This window comes from Phodopus roborovskii, unplaced genomic scaffold, assembly GCF_943737965.1.
Source record: "Phodopus roborovskii unplaced genomic scaffold, PHOROB, whole genome shotgun sequence".
Classification (NCBI taxonomy): domain Eukaryota; kingdom Metazoa; phylum Chordata; class Mammalia; order Rodentia; family Cricetidae; genus Phodopus; species Phodopus roborovskii.
In genome coordinates, this window is record NW_026126588.1 from 21,242,842 (window position 1) to 21,257,827 (window position 14,986).

At 46.0% G+C, this 14,986-nt stretch overlaps 1 protein-coding gene across 3 annotated transcripts in view; it reads right to left on the reverse strand.

The window, feature by feature from the left end:
• The window catches only part of Aff3 (ALF transcription elongation factor 3), a 403,958-nt gene that overhangs the window by 311,965 nt on the left and 77,007 nt on the right, over positions 1 to 14,986 (reverse strand). For 2 of the 3 annotated variants that reach the window (XM_051204400.1, XM_051204399.1), the window contains exons 2-5: positions 8,868 to 8,942; positions 6,602 to 6,722; positions 5,098 to 5,410; positions 4,588 to 4,973 (exon numbers count right to left, since the gene is read on the reverse strand). In XM_051204400.1, coding sequence (XP_051060357.1) covers positions 4,588 to 4,973; positions 5,098 to 5,410; positions 6,602 to 6,722; positions 8,868 to 8,942 — 895 coding nt within the window. The remainder of the gene's footprint in view (positions 1 to 4,587; positions 4,974 to 5,097; positions 5,411 to 6,601; positions 6,723 to 8,867; positions 8,943 to 14,986) is intronic. The other variant, XM_051204402.1, reaches the window with a different exon arrangement.

Here is a 14,986-nt window from a genome sequence, read left to right on the forward strand (position 1 = left end):
AACCTCCTGCTGCGGCCTATCCTCCAGAATCTACCCTCAGAAGTGGTTTCCCATCTTAAAGCTAAAAAACTTGACTTTCTGATATCAACCTGAAGGGTACCCAGGAAGCAAGGGAACAGGAAGGAAACCTTCACACAGGGGACCTATTTTAATAGACATTTGAAAAATCAAAGATCACAGAAACCGAAGTCATTTTTAGTTAAGCACCTTACCTTTTAGGATCCATTGACTAAACATAAAAGGGCTAAAATGTATAAGTGTTTCCACGTGCTCACCTCCATTATGACCTTCAGAATGACCCAGATGGAACAAGGAAAGCATGTGCTTTCTGATGCACGTGGGATGAACAAGGAAGAGTATGATGTTCTCAGAGGGCGGAGGCTGTGCGTGTGGACATGCATGGTATGAATATTATCAGAGGGCAAAGGCTGTGCGTGTGCATGTGCACGGTGTGGATTTTCTCAGAGGGCGGAGGCTGCGCATGTGCACATGCATGGTGTGAATATTCTTAGAGGATAGAGGCTGTGCATGTGCCCATGCATGGTATGAATATTCTCATGGGATGGAAGGTGTTTTATTTGCACATGCATGGTGTGAATATTCTCAGAGGGCGGAGGCTGTGCACATGCATGGTATGGATATTCTCAGAGGGCGGAGGCTGTGCACATGCATGGTATGGATATTCTCAGAGGGCGGAGGCTGTGCATATCAATACTGTGGACAGCAGGAAGTACAGAGTTATACACGGAGATGTTGCTCAGCCACTAGGTCACACAGGACCTGCCTCCCATGTCATGGGGACTGAAGAGTGGAGGAGAGAATGAGAGGAAGAATAAGTGTCTGACAGGTAGTGAAACTGAGTCTCCCGGCTCCACACAGCTCCATCGTTTCTTCAAGGAATAATCTGACAGCATACTTTGATTTGAAAACATTATACATCTCAATTGTAATTAAGAAATTCTGACTGGCGTGAATATGTAATATACACTCGGTTTTTGCAGATGCCTTTCGCCCGACAGGCTGGTGCCGACTTTAATTTGGAAGAAATCCATTTTCATACAAAGGTAACCAAGAGTGACAGGAAATAGGGAGCCTACATCATTTATCTTCTGTGAACTTGGAACAAAATCAGTTAATTGCTTTTCTGGGAAGCTATTTTGTAGAATCATGGCATTTCGTTTTTCTGCTCTTACTTGTGACATAAATGGTGATTTTTAGAAAATGCTGGTCATGAAAAATGCTATGTTTAATCAATATATCTCAAAAGTATTTCAGTGCACACTTTAACAAAGCAAATCTAATCAAACAAACAGTTACTCTATCCTTGTAGATGAAGTATCAATCACAATAGAAGCTCCTTACATAGTCTGTTAACTGATACTCAAATTTAGAGATTTCTATCCAGATCAACATGGCTGTGGGTAATAAGTCTGGCTTTGCCCGTTGGATTTTAAATGTGTTCCCATGCCAGTCATCAGAGATCTGTGCAATTGCAATAGCATATTCAAATCTGATTGATAAAAAATGAGCACAGGTGTACAGCTTCTGGAATAGCACTGCAGACAAGGCAAACTTACAAAAAAGCTGACCGCACACTGAATGAGGATACCTTGGCAAGTGGGGACCTGCTTTAATAAGCTTTCTGCAGAGTCTTGAACCAGCAGGTAAGACGGCACACTCTGGCACGTATTGAGCACTGCCCAGCATATAAATAGGTACTAAACTTGAGTCTGATGTGAAGTACTCTTCCAAATGAAAAGTTATTATTTTAGTAACAATTTCACAATACCCCATGAGTCCTAGATTGAAAGACCTTAAGCTAGGCAGACTTAGGTTTCAGGGTACCCAACTTGCAGGAAGGGTCTCGATGATGTATTTACATAGATATATATTTTCGTACGAATTGCAAATCCCACACAAAAAACTGTATCTACACCTGTACGTTCTATGTTAATAGTCCCCAAAGGCTAACCCTGGAATTCTCTCTCTCTCTCTCTCTGTGTGTGTGTGTGTGTGTGTGTGTGTGTGTGAAATAAGTCACTTCAATTGGAAATTATTTGCCATGTCCTGTCTTATGATGTTCTAGAATGCATGTTTCAGCCGTTTGTTAAGGCCCCCGTCTCTCACCTAACAACAGATACCTTTCCAAGTGGCACTCTAGGGGAGGCTCGCTTAATGAGGGGTGGCGTCAAGAACGGGAGACTCAGCTATAACAACAAAAATATGTTTTTCATTAAACCCCACACTGGACTGGGATAAACCAGCTGAGAGGCAGGTGTACTGGTGAAGGAATCCTCTTGAGGCCTTTAACTTCCTCATCAAAGTGCACTAGATTTTTCTACACTAATTACCCATTATTAAAGAGTAAGGAATTATAACAAACAACCCCCTGTGGCAGCACACAGAATGAAAAGCACAGACTTGATGGAACATGAAAACAGGCGAAAGAGGCTAACAGTTTCTCCGCTTTCAAACAAAATGACGAAACTGTTCCATGACAAGGATGTTAAAGGTGACAGAATGTTCCTGGGACTCAAAGACTGATTTTAAGATTAGTCGAGACTGTGGGATTAAGTTTCGAATTAAAAAGCTAAGTGCTAGAGACCAATTTATTCAGTTCATGGGGATAAATACCCTGAAGGCAGAGATAACATTGTAGATTTTTAATATCTCAAGTTGCAATGCACTGAGCCACCAATCTGAGGAGCAATGCTCTTACTCAATCCCAAAGATCGATTTGCATGATTGCATGCCCTGGAGCATGCACGCACACACACACACACACACACACACACACACACACACACACACACACAATCTATCTACCTACCTACCTACCTCTCTATCTGTATCTCACAGTTATCTCTCTTTTTCAATTCATACCAGAACATGAGGAGGCAACAGGCTGGCTGTTTTCAATGCTGTATGTAGGAGCGATGAATCTATGCATCACTCTGGTGTCTCACGGCTGTCCCCAATCTGGGGTCCTCAAAGGGCATGCATGATGTCCAGAGTACCTGATAAACTCACCAAAGGTGTCTGCACAGGGCCACACTGGGTATGAAAAATGCATCTCATTGCTTTTAACCAGAACTCTCCACCTCACTGGATTCTGAATAAATAAATAGTTAGCTAACAAACTGAAGCTGCTGCAGTGGGAAAACATCATTTTAACAAGGAATCAACTAAAAGAAAAGTTGTAAGTGGAACCCTGGTGGTTTAAGTTGGCTACCACTGCTCAAGGATGAGCTAGACTTCCTTTTCCTACAGAGATCGTTTGATGGGAATGATAAAACCGGAGACCTGAGGAATTCAGTTCAACATGGAGGCATCCATGTGTTTCCTACAAGCTTTTACAAACAAGTGCCTAGAGAACACGAGTTGCTATTTTAAAGTTTGAATATCAACATCAATGTAGGAAGCAACAAGGACCCGTGACTTCAGGTACAGGCATCTAACATCTCACTAACATATCTATGCCCACACATGGACACACACACACACACATGCATAATTCAAAAAAATAAAGATAATTATTTATTTTCTCAATGGAGAAATAACATTTTGCTTCCATTATTTCTGATGATTCCTGCTTCCTAAATTGCTAGAATACATCACAAATGTGTAAACAAAAGAAGCCCCTGGTGCAGGTCATCACATTCCCTAATTAAACCCTTAGTAAACGCCTCCTGGGGTGCAGAAGACAGTCTCTCTCTGAGTGACAGTCTCTGGGTAACAGGGTTATCCCCCAAATGGCCCATAGGGAATTCCAAGACGATGGCACAGAAATGCTATCTATGCTCAGCCTTGTCAAAAAACACAACAGGCGAATGCCAAACCCTTTGTTTCCGTTGGTTATTAGATGGAATTAAGATGTAAAGAATACTGTGGCCACACCCTTCTCCCGTCTTTAAAGAAGAACATGTCAGAGGGGGAAACGGCTTGCCAGTCCCTAACCACACTGTTAGAGAAAGACCATTTTAGCCCCTATGCTACATCACAGAGAGACAGCAAAAGCACGTGTGTACAGTGCAATTTCTCTCCGTGTGCTCTTGACAACTATCGCCTATTTGGAATATGGCATGAGGTGTGCGCGCCACTTTTTTCCATTCAGATTCCCTGTCTTTCCTGCCACACTCAATGCGTCCACCTCACACACTGTGTGATGCAGTGGACTAAAACAAAGCCAAAACACAACCCGGGGGAGCGTGAACTGGGATACTTCATTCATTCAGAGAATATGCTCATGTGGCCAAGCATTTTCACATGGTAAGAAGAAGAGCCCACGCAGGAACTGTTTAATATATATGAATGAATTACAGCCTGTGCAGTGTTTTATACCGCTGCTAGCTATCTTAGTTAATACCACCATCTTGTTCACGAAACTCCATGAACTCAACCGAAGGAGGCATTCCTTCCCTAAGAAATTCCTACACACCATAAACACATACAAATACATCAATGCATGCACGTGAAGACATATTTTCAGTACTTAAGGGGAGGTGGGAGGGGCAGGGACATAAAAGCTGCATTCTCAAGTCAGGCTACTACTCAGCCGCATGTCTCTGACAATGCGGATGGACTCACCTCTGTTTGCTTGGGGATGCTGAACTTAGCGAGCTTGGCCTTGGATCTGGTTGACTCCGGTTTGTTGGCTGGGACCCCTCGGTAGGACGTACAGTGCCCGCCAGTCTCTGTGGAGGACTTAAGCTTAGGAGAGTCGTCAGGAGCCTGGTCTTGGCCGTCCATTGGCCGCACGTACGCTGTTGGTTTCTGCTGGACCAGGCTGGGTTTTGAAGCCAAGGACGGAGGAAAGTTCTGAACGCAGTGCCCACTGCTGCTGTGCTTGGCTGCCATTGCGGGTGGCCTCTCCTGGGCCTGAAGCCCCGCATCCACATTGCACACTTGCTTGGCCCGCGTCTGCTGTCTGCCGACACCGTCGCCGAGCAAGGTCCTGAGAGAGCCCTGTGGTGCTGGGTTGGAAGAAGAAGGCGGTGATGTGATGGTGAGGACGAGGGACACCATATACAGTGAATGGCTTTTTCACTGTGGTTCTTTGAGACCTGCACAATGCAGCCGCCTTACGCCCCTACTTACCTGCTCTCTGCTGGCCGTCAGATGGTTGGTGCCCGGTCTTCTGCCAGCCCATGGTGCCCCTCTTACTCTGCTGCACGGGGACGGCCGCGGGTGTAGACGATGCGGTACTACAGACAGATGAGGGCTGGGGCTGCGCTCTTGACTCAGCCACGAAATGTTCATCCCCCTTGTTGACGGGAGTCTGAGGAACGCCTGGCTTGGGGACGCCGACAAGGTGACTCTGGTTGGATCTGTCGGTTAAAAAGTCTTTCATTTCGTCGTAATTTCCTAGTGTATTCTGGATCCTGTTGGAGAGTTCATCCCCCTTGTTAGTCTGGAGAGATAAAAACATATCCATGATACTGTTAGAGATAAGGCATAAGAAACAGTGAGCAGGTGCCCGTGGGGTCACATGACCAAGACTGATAAATTCACAACCAGAGCTGAGGGAGGAAATCAAAGTTTTCATGGAGTCTGAAGATAGCTGTTATTCAAGAGCTTGTAACAGATAACCTCGGGGCATATTAAAAGACCAGAAAGTTGCCCTTGGTATATTGGGCTATTCCAAAATGTACCTATTATTGTTTATGCATACATATTTATTGTATATGTGTATGTAACCTGGAAATCAGAAAGTTTACTCTCACAACTTCACAAAGCGATCTACACTGTCTCTCTTGGATTAGATTAGAGTTGTGTTGCAGAACCACTAAAAGCTTTCCTGGAAATTTTAGATTTGGCTCAGTTATAAGGTTGCTTCCAGATTGTAAATAAGTAATTGCTCTTGTCAGAAACACTGTGTCAGTTCTTGTCAGAAACAATAGAAACAATGTGTCGGGCTAGCAGAATCAGGGTGAACTGAGACGTAATATGAGATCAAATATGCAAAATTCTCCCACCCCAAACATTTGCAGCCTGGAATGTCCGTGACCAATTCAGTGTGGGTAAAAAGTGTGCAAGTGTGTCTCAGTAGGTGATCTTCGGTTAGAATTAGAAGTGATTTCGCAACTTCTTTAAAAACATACTTTATGTAAAGTGTGGGGGCGGGCAACTTGCAAGATTTGGTTTCTCCTTCTACCATTTGAGTCTTGGGGATCAAACTCAGGCCTTTAGGCTTGGTAGCTGCTACCTCCCATCTCCCACTGAGCAATCCTGAAACCCCCAATTTCATTAGCCCTAACAGGTGCCTTGATCCTTGCATGAGCCACACATATCAAGTACCTAAACTAAACACTTTTGAATAGTATGTAAGAGATCAGAAAACCTAGCAGATGGCATTGAGTTTTGAAACCAATGAGGAAAAAAGGCTGAATTACTGATAAAAATCATAGCAAGTGGGTCTCAGCGTCACTCTTAACCTATGAAGTAAAGGAACCCACAGGGCCTTGCAAGCTAAATATAATTATTCGGGGTGGGGGGGGTGCCACAGTGCAGGGCTATCTAACCGGGGTTTCCTGTCAACTCCTTCACGGGACATGCCCGGAGGCAACAACTTTGGGGGTATGAACATCTGACAGCCATCTACCTTGTAGGGTTCACTGAAGAGAGAGTAACTGGAATTGAAGCCGCCACTGTCCTGCTGCGCTTCCTGGCTTCTTCTTTCTCGTTCTTTCCTCCGTAACGCACTCCTATCTGGTTCATAGACACTGCACCAGGAGAAAGGGAAGAGAACAACCCCCAAAGTTAAAGAGCCAAGCCCAAAGTCACATGCATCTGGTTAAAGGACAGATGGCAATGGTAACAGGACACTGGTGAGCTACAGCCAGGCGCGGCAGGCCAACGGCATTCCACGTGTGATAACCACGCTCTTCCAAAGGGAAAACCCACGGGACCAGTTCCAACCAGAACTAGAGTCCTCTGCCCGATAACGCAAGCAAGGAACTACGTAAGCAACTCTGAGCGCCTTGCTCGGGCCTGTGGTAATTATTTCGATGTGTAAATAGAAATTATGAGCCGACTTCCTCTCGTGACACTGCCTTTGAGTGTCCTGTGTGTGTGTGTGTTTCTGTGGTGAGTCTATCATTAACTAGCTCCCTAAAGGGCTGTTAAAACTCCGCCCTGCAGTGGATCTCACAGTTATGAGCCTTCTCCTGATATCTGCTAATCAGTCAAGTCCTCAAACGACCGTTGAATCAATTCTTCCTTCTGATGTATTTGACACTTTCATTCCTCCTGACCATAAAACATGTGCTAGGAGGAAAGTTTATCACTGTCGGGATGGAAACTGAAGTTTATCACTGTCGGGATGGAAACTGAAGTTTATCACTGTCGCCGGGAACTAAGCCTTCTGGTTGAAGAACATTAACAGTCTATGCACCAAAACACAACCACAGAGCGGCCAGGCACCAAACAGCTGGAAGTCGGAAGGGGAAAGTAAAATGCACGGTGCCCCTCATACGGAGGAAACAAGGGCTGACTCGACTAGAGATGAGAAAGCGAGTCCCTTCGCGCTGGGCTCCTGGGCTCGCGGGGCTCGCGTAGGCGTGCAGCACTACCCGTCAGGGAAACACACGTCCCCAAGTAAAGAACGACAGTGACCCTGCCATCGTGTTGTTTGGCGTGATCCAGGGCTGAGCTGAGAGCCAAGTCACCTACCTACTAATGAAAATTCTCCGAGGTCCAGAAAGGAGATGAAAATAAAAGCCAACCTCTTCAGCCCTCAGTGTCTATCCCCATTATGAGGTAGGGATGACGTAAGGCACTGTGTAAGGTCAAAATGAGAGGCAATGATGGCAATTCCAAAGAAAATTCTAGGGCACTTGGGTGTCCTGAAACCGTGTTAACATACAGTTAAAAATCAAATGATCTGTGAATTCAAAAGCACTTAGTGAAAAATAATAAAAGTTTTAAAAGTTAAATAGCCTTCTCTGGTGTTTGTGTCATGTAGATGCAGGGGACACACACACATAAAAAACACAGTGATTAAAAAGTAACCCTCCTGCCAGTTGGGCCCATGTGGCCAGGGCATATTTTAAAGTCACTGTCTGTGGGATGATACTACACATGCTTCTGGCAAAGCTATCCCTGCCCCCGAGGCATTTAATTTAAATTTAAAATTAGGGAATGCTAAAATATCCAGAGCAAGGAGGCCATTAGCATTTTAATTCATCCTTAGTACATTACCCAAAGTTATTAGGTTTGGGAGCCCAACCAGTGTCCTTACATTAAAAAAAAAAAAAAAAATCTACCAACAGAGAGGCTCAGTCTTGCAATGCTACAGTCATTTTCTGAGCGTGGCTGAGGTGACAGAGAGCAGCACATTGGGGACCCTCAATACACTCCTTCTTCTGAGAACCAGGCCGCCAACCCCAGGGAGAAGCTGAGACTATCCTATGCTGCTGTAGTGCACTACAAACAAACCCCCAGCTTCTGTAAACATTCCACGGGCTTCACGCGGTGACAAGATGGAAGACATGTGATTTATGTGACGCAGAGGCATGAAGTGGCCTTTGAACAACAGAGACCATGATCAACTTCTAACATTAATGTTGAATGGCACTTACAGAAAGAAAGGAAAATAAATGAATAAATAAAGGACCTTGCATCTCATGCATCTGAACTCCCCTCTCTCCAGCACCTACAACACTGGGGAGGAGCACCCAGGGTGGCAAGCGTCAAACAGAGACCTCCACACACATGCCATGCAGGCCCACCCTCGGCCAGGCCAAGCCAACCACACACAAGACTGGAGTGATGCATGGGGTGGGTGATCTCATGTAAGATGGGCGGGCGGGTGGTCCTTTAGGATGGTTGCTGGGCTTCTGAGGAGGCCCCCACACCCAAAATTATACCTCCTGCATCTGCTGGCTGATGACTGAAATTCCAGAACTAGAGAATCATTCCTCTGGCTCAAGATGTCTTCGCCCCTGTAAAAAATACAAACACCACAAGAAGAGACACAAGAAGAGAAACCGCTTTAAACCTGGCAAGCCTGCATTTGGTATCTTTGTAGGTACTGGTCTGAGAAGCACTTCCCTCAACCGCCTAAGGGAAAGCAACAAAGCACGGGGCTCCCAACAGGATGTACAACCAAAACCATGCAGGGTCATGGTCAGAGGAAGGGGAAGAAGTTGTAGTTAGAAACCAAAGTCAGATCGGGAATATCGGACACAATGTATTTCCAGGAGTTTGGAATAAGAGTTGGGTCCGAAATAAGGGAAGCTGGATAAACCCCTCACTCCCAGCCCCTTTGGGTTTGAAGAGGCAAAATGGAGAGCATCCTAAAATGCAATCCATGGCTAGATAAAACTTCCCTAGGTGGTTCTGCCGGTGTGGTCAGGCTACGGCTTCTGGCAGAAAGGGCCAAGCACCCACAGGGTGCTGTTATCGTTCCAAAGGCCATCCCAAGGTCAACACTGTGCATCGTGTCACACCATTAGATGACCTGGACGACCCAGGGTGGAGTCATTCTCACACCATCGAAGGAGATTAAAGGACGCACTAACAACAAAGGCCCTGCTTCCAGGAGCCTTCTCTTCAGCCTCTCCATCTCATGTAACTCTTCCAAAGGCAGCCCGGCTACTCTTCCACAGGCAGCCCGGCCACTCTTCCACAGGCAGTCCATACACTCTTCCACAGGCAGCCCGGCCACTCTTCCACAGGCAGTCCATCCACTCTTCCACAGGCAGTCCATACACTCCTTTGCAGCCCTCCTGTGTTATGTCAGGAGCCAAAATATCGCCAGAGTATTACAGCAAATGCCATTCTAAGGGAAAGGGGGAGCTTCCAATTCCCATCTCTACCTTCACCCTCCCGCCAGTGCTCAGTGCTTTTGCTCATACAGACAGCAAGTGCCTGACTATTCCACTTTTGCACAAATTACAGGAGGAACTAACTGCACATGCGCACATCAGGAGGAGCCGGCACATGCGCGCATCGCCTTCTCCTCGTCTTTCACTGTGGGAAAGCAGCTCCCACCCCTCAGTCCCGTGCCTCTAGAGAATGTGAAGGAAGGCTGTGCCATCTGATTCAGCAGCAAAGAAGCCCTTCCTCTCCGGGCGGGAAGCTGGGTCAGCCTCCTGGGGATGAGGGACCAGTTTTAGACAACTGTCATTCCTGGCAGGCCAGCGTACCTGTTAAAAGTTGGGAAATGCCACGCTGTTTCTACTTGCTAACAGATGGTAAAAGTCTCTATCAACTGTTAAGTTTTTCCTTGTTTCCATAAAAATTATAAGGATCGCATTCCTCAGATGTATATCACCAAATGCATTTATTTATTTTGCACAGAAGTGCGGTACTCAATTGCCATAATGTTATTTATTATTTATAACAAATGCATAGCATACCCAGAAAAATGAATCTTTCAAGTCAGCTCCTTCTAAAATACTTATTTTTAGTTTAAAAACAATCAAATATTTAATAAAAACATTTCTGATTCTTCTTCATTTACTTGGCTTTAATTTTTAAAGTCAAGTCTCATGTGAGGCTCAAGCCAAAGCCAGTTATGGAAATGAGTTAGAGGAAACATCCAGAAAAGAAACATCATCATTTCCAAAACTAATGTATTCTTAACTGCAAGATAAGGACATGAAACTAAGTAACAATAATGTCTGTGAACCTGGTGGCCGCTTCCTTTTGCTGAGGGAAAACAAACAACCAAATGACATCCCAGATGTCCATTAAGTATCCTTACAATATCAGTTAAACAAAGATAGGGAGGCCTGATGTTATTACTAGGTTAATTTTTCTAAATCGAGACCTCTCCATCAGGATCACACATGTCCATAACCCCAATCCTTGGAAGATGGGAGCAAGAGGATGTGAGATCTACCTCAAACAAGTAAAACAGAGCAAGGAATTTTGGATAAGAGTTAGACCATCAAAAAGATGCTTTAAAAGGACATCATGCAAGACAAACAAGTCCAAAATACTTTATTCATCTCTCCTAAGAGATGAGCAGCTGCCATCAAACCAAGACGTAGCAGAGCTATCTATCTAAAGGCCATGTCCATAAGCCGAGGGAGAATTTACTGCAAACACAGACCCCACGGAAGCAAACAGGGCAGATGAAACAAAAAGACACTAATTCCCATGCAAAAACAATGAAAAACAGTTACAATTCTTTATAGTTTCCAAACAAGAGATTATCTTTTTCCACCACACACACAGAGAGAGAGAGGGAGAGAAAGAGAGAGAGAGAGACAGAGAGAGAGAGAGAGAGAGAGACAGAGAGAGACAGAGAGAGACAGAGAGAGAGATTGCCACACAACCTAGAACTGCGGCACAACAAAATCACAGATTGTAAACAGTGCCAATTAGGGCTGACGCATGGCCAATGTGGTGGAAATGTCACCCATGCATCGGCGTACATCGGCATATGCCAGTCTCTCCCACACCACCCTCCATGGGAGGAACGGTGCTGGGGAGCACAGCCAACCCCACCAGCTGAGCCCAGTGCTTGACCTAGCAGACTCGGCTGGCCAGGAAGAGCTGCCTCCCTCCCTGATGAACTCATCCATGTGCAGCCCACCCACATAGGAATGCTCATTCCAAATAAACTGTCATTTCCCATGGAGGAGGTTGTCGGCAAGGGCTGTATGGAGCCAACTTCAGCCCTTGACTGCAATCATGTTTTCCTCTTTATAAGAAAATCATTCTAAATTCTGGTATGTCTCCAGAGCAGGGGTTCAGCAGTCATCATTTCTGTTGTTAGAACAAAATACCTGAGGCCATGTACCTTATGAAGAAATGAGGTTCATTTAGTTTGGGAGGCTGAGTCCAAGGTCAGATGGCCCCATACACTAATCAGCAATGAAGGTTTTCTGGCTATGTGGAGTAGCATAGCAGGTGGCATCATATACAAGAATACATACAAGGAAGGAAGCCACAGGATTCGCCACCCATGACTACTTTTTGCAGCAACACACTCACTCCTGGAACTAAACAGTCTAAAGAAATATAATAGCGCCTTTCTAATTCAGTGATCATCTAGACCAGACCCCGCCTGTTTTTTTAAAGTCCCAGCAGCCCCTCAACCCCACCACATTGGAGATCATGCTTCCAGTATGGATGGGGACCTCTGGGGAACTTACTCAAACCATCTCCAAATCACACCGGGGACTAGGGAAGAGCTGAGTTGAGGAGGTGGCTGTGAGCGTCTCTTTAGAGAACGCTGGCCTGGCAACCACCTGTTCCAAAGGCTGCCTTTCAAATAGCAGGATTACAGACCATAACCAATTCCCGAATTCCGGGGGCAAGGGAGATAATCAGGGCCATGAGCAATCCCCCTAGCGCTTGGAAGCTTCTGGTACGAGAGAAAGGAGAAGGAGCAGCACCATCAGCAGGTGTCTACCATGCACTGGGGTTGGCAACACGGGCTAGGGTGGGCATGGGATGTAGATCGGCTCTGAGCGGGGTCCGGGAGAGGGCTGGGGACAAGAAGGACCACTGAGTGGAACAGATACACAGATCACTGCCGAGGGGCTTCCGAGAGTTTGGGGAGGTGACCTTTGCCCTTGGCAAACAACTCTGTTTTCAGAATTCCGTGCCCTTGTCCTGCCCACGGGCCTAGCCTGTCCTTACTCCTTCCCTCCCAATAAATAGGTTTCTCTGGTCCCTTCCCAAAAGCGGGGGATGAAAAACACTGCGAACACTCTCCCCTTCTTAGGTTCTCCATCAAAGATGGCTTAGCAGCCTGCTTCAGAGACCATTTTTCAGGCAAGTTGAGTACTTGGCCAGCACACTGACAGGGGCATGGACACCAAGAGGGTACACAGGGAAAAGAGAAGCCGTGGGTGGCAAGGAGAAGACCAAGCTTCAGATACCCTGCTGCTTTCAGCTGGCAACATGAGACGCCGCATAATTTAAGGAATCTAATCAAACACTCGAAATTTGTAACAATTGTTTTACATTTAATGAGTCAAACTAATTACCATCTTTTGTTATTTATAAAGCAAACAATAAAAGATCAGTAATCCTGTCTCAAAAGAGACAAAAGCAAGGCTGCTAAAATGTTACTTGTACATGCCCTCCAGATGTGGCGGACAGAGAGCCAGCGGGGATTACACAGGCTAGAGTGAAGGAGAGCCCAGCTCCGGAAGACAACGCCTCCCAGACGCAGCAGCCCCTTAAGGCTCAGGTTTGTGCTTATGAAGGTGATGCTGATGCGGATGGTGAAGACAGTAATGATGGGGGGCGTGGGGAGGGGGGAGCAATGGCGGTGAGGGGTGGAAGGACCTGCTGGGGAGATGGTGATGGTCTTAGCAGAGTGTGCTGGTTAGTTTTGACACAACCTAGAATCACTTGGGAACAGGGTTTTACTACGTGATTAAATAGATCAGGCTGGCCTGTGGGCATATCTATGGGGGTTGTCTTCATTGATAATGGATGTAGGGAGACCCAGCCTGTTGTGGGCAGAACCATTTTATGGCTGAGTCCTGGACTGTACAAGAGTAGAGAAAGCATAGGCCTAGGCCTAGGCAGGTGTAGGCATAGGAGTAGGTATAGGAAACAAGCAAGAAGAGTCTATTCTCTCTCTGCACCCGTGGTAGGTTTGACAGGACTGGTTAGTTATCCGAGTCCCTCCTCCGGCCATGACTTGGAACTGTCAGTCAAATCTGTGAAACTAGAGCAGCGCAGGGTGTGGTGGGTGTGTGATGTGGTTGAGGCTGGCGATGGAGGAGGAGGATGGTGATGGTGGTGAAGGGTGGTGGCGGCAGGAATGATAACAGTGACGACGACGGTAACTAGAGAGCAGGTGGTGGTGGCGGTGATAGACAGTTGTGAGGCAGTAATGAAGATGACGGTGGCAGGTCACATGCCTGCTGAGGACAGAAAACCATTCAATAATGCACATGACAGTCCCCAAGGCCCCCAAGAGCATCATTATGTCCCACTTATTCTGAGTTTCCTCTTGGAGGAAAGCGATTTCAGCTCCATGCCCATTCTACTTACCCTACTGGCCTTACGCAAGCTGTCTGCCACCCTACCGTGGACCTGTGAGTGTACCCCCTCTTCCTGTTTGTCTCCAACCACAAAGACTACCTCCACCTTATTACCCTCAGTCTTGAGGGAAGCCTCTGGGAGCATTTATACACGTCAGCCTTACGTCCCCCGACAGCTCTTGCAGAAAAGCGACGAGGCTGAAGCCATCCCTCACCGGAGTCACCTCAACGCCACATTCTGGGAGAAACTTTAACATGACACCTAGACAAACCACGCACAAATATCCCAAGTGAATCTGAAGGCGATCTATGCCATCTTCCCAGACACATCTGACTTGTATTAAATTTTCCAATAACAGCAGCTTCTCCAAATGGACTTCACATGAATTATTTCATTTAATAATCTCAAAACTCCCAAGAGCCATTCCAATGAAGAAAACAAGAAGCTCTAAGGTTAACTAACTTTCCCTGTCCCACAGGCAGCTCTGCAGTTAGAAGCCCGGCAGTCTGGCACCAGACACAGAATTCCTAGACACCACTACACCGCACTGCCCCCCTGGGGACGGCCCCCTGACAAGCTTTGACAAACGGTGCCCCCATCCTTTGTTAGTAAATGCCAGGCTGAGGGGTGTTAATTTTCAAACAGTGACAATTTCTGTTCATTCTTTTAAGGTCTGCTACTTGATGGATGTAATTTTACAAATTCTGTAAGGAAAAAAAGAAAATCAAACACACATACATACCAAAAAAAGCTGCCATACTCTCTTCAAGTGAATAAGCACTAGCAATGATCTAATATCTAGTCCCTGAACATCCCCAGATGTCAAGAGCTTTAATTTAAACTTCCCCAGTCTATCCCATTCTGAAGGTGGAATTCCTTAGAAGTTACATAATACCATAATAAGAGCATTTTGTAACTAACATGGCAGAGTTGCTGCTGACCTGGAAAGGGACCCATTGTCCCAAGTTTTTACTGATAATTTTCTAGGTCCAAACTCCTTTCTGTCTCTCTGGAAATAAACACTTTC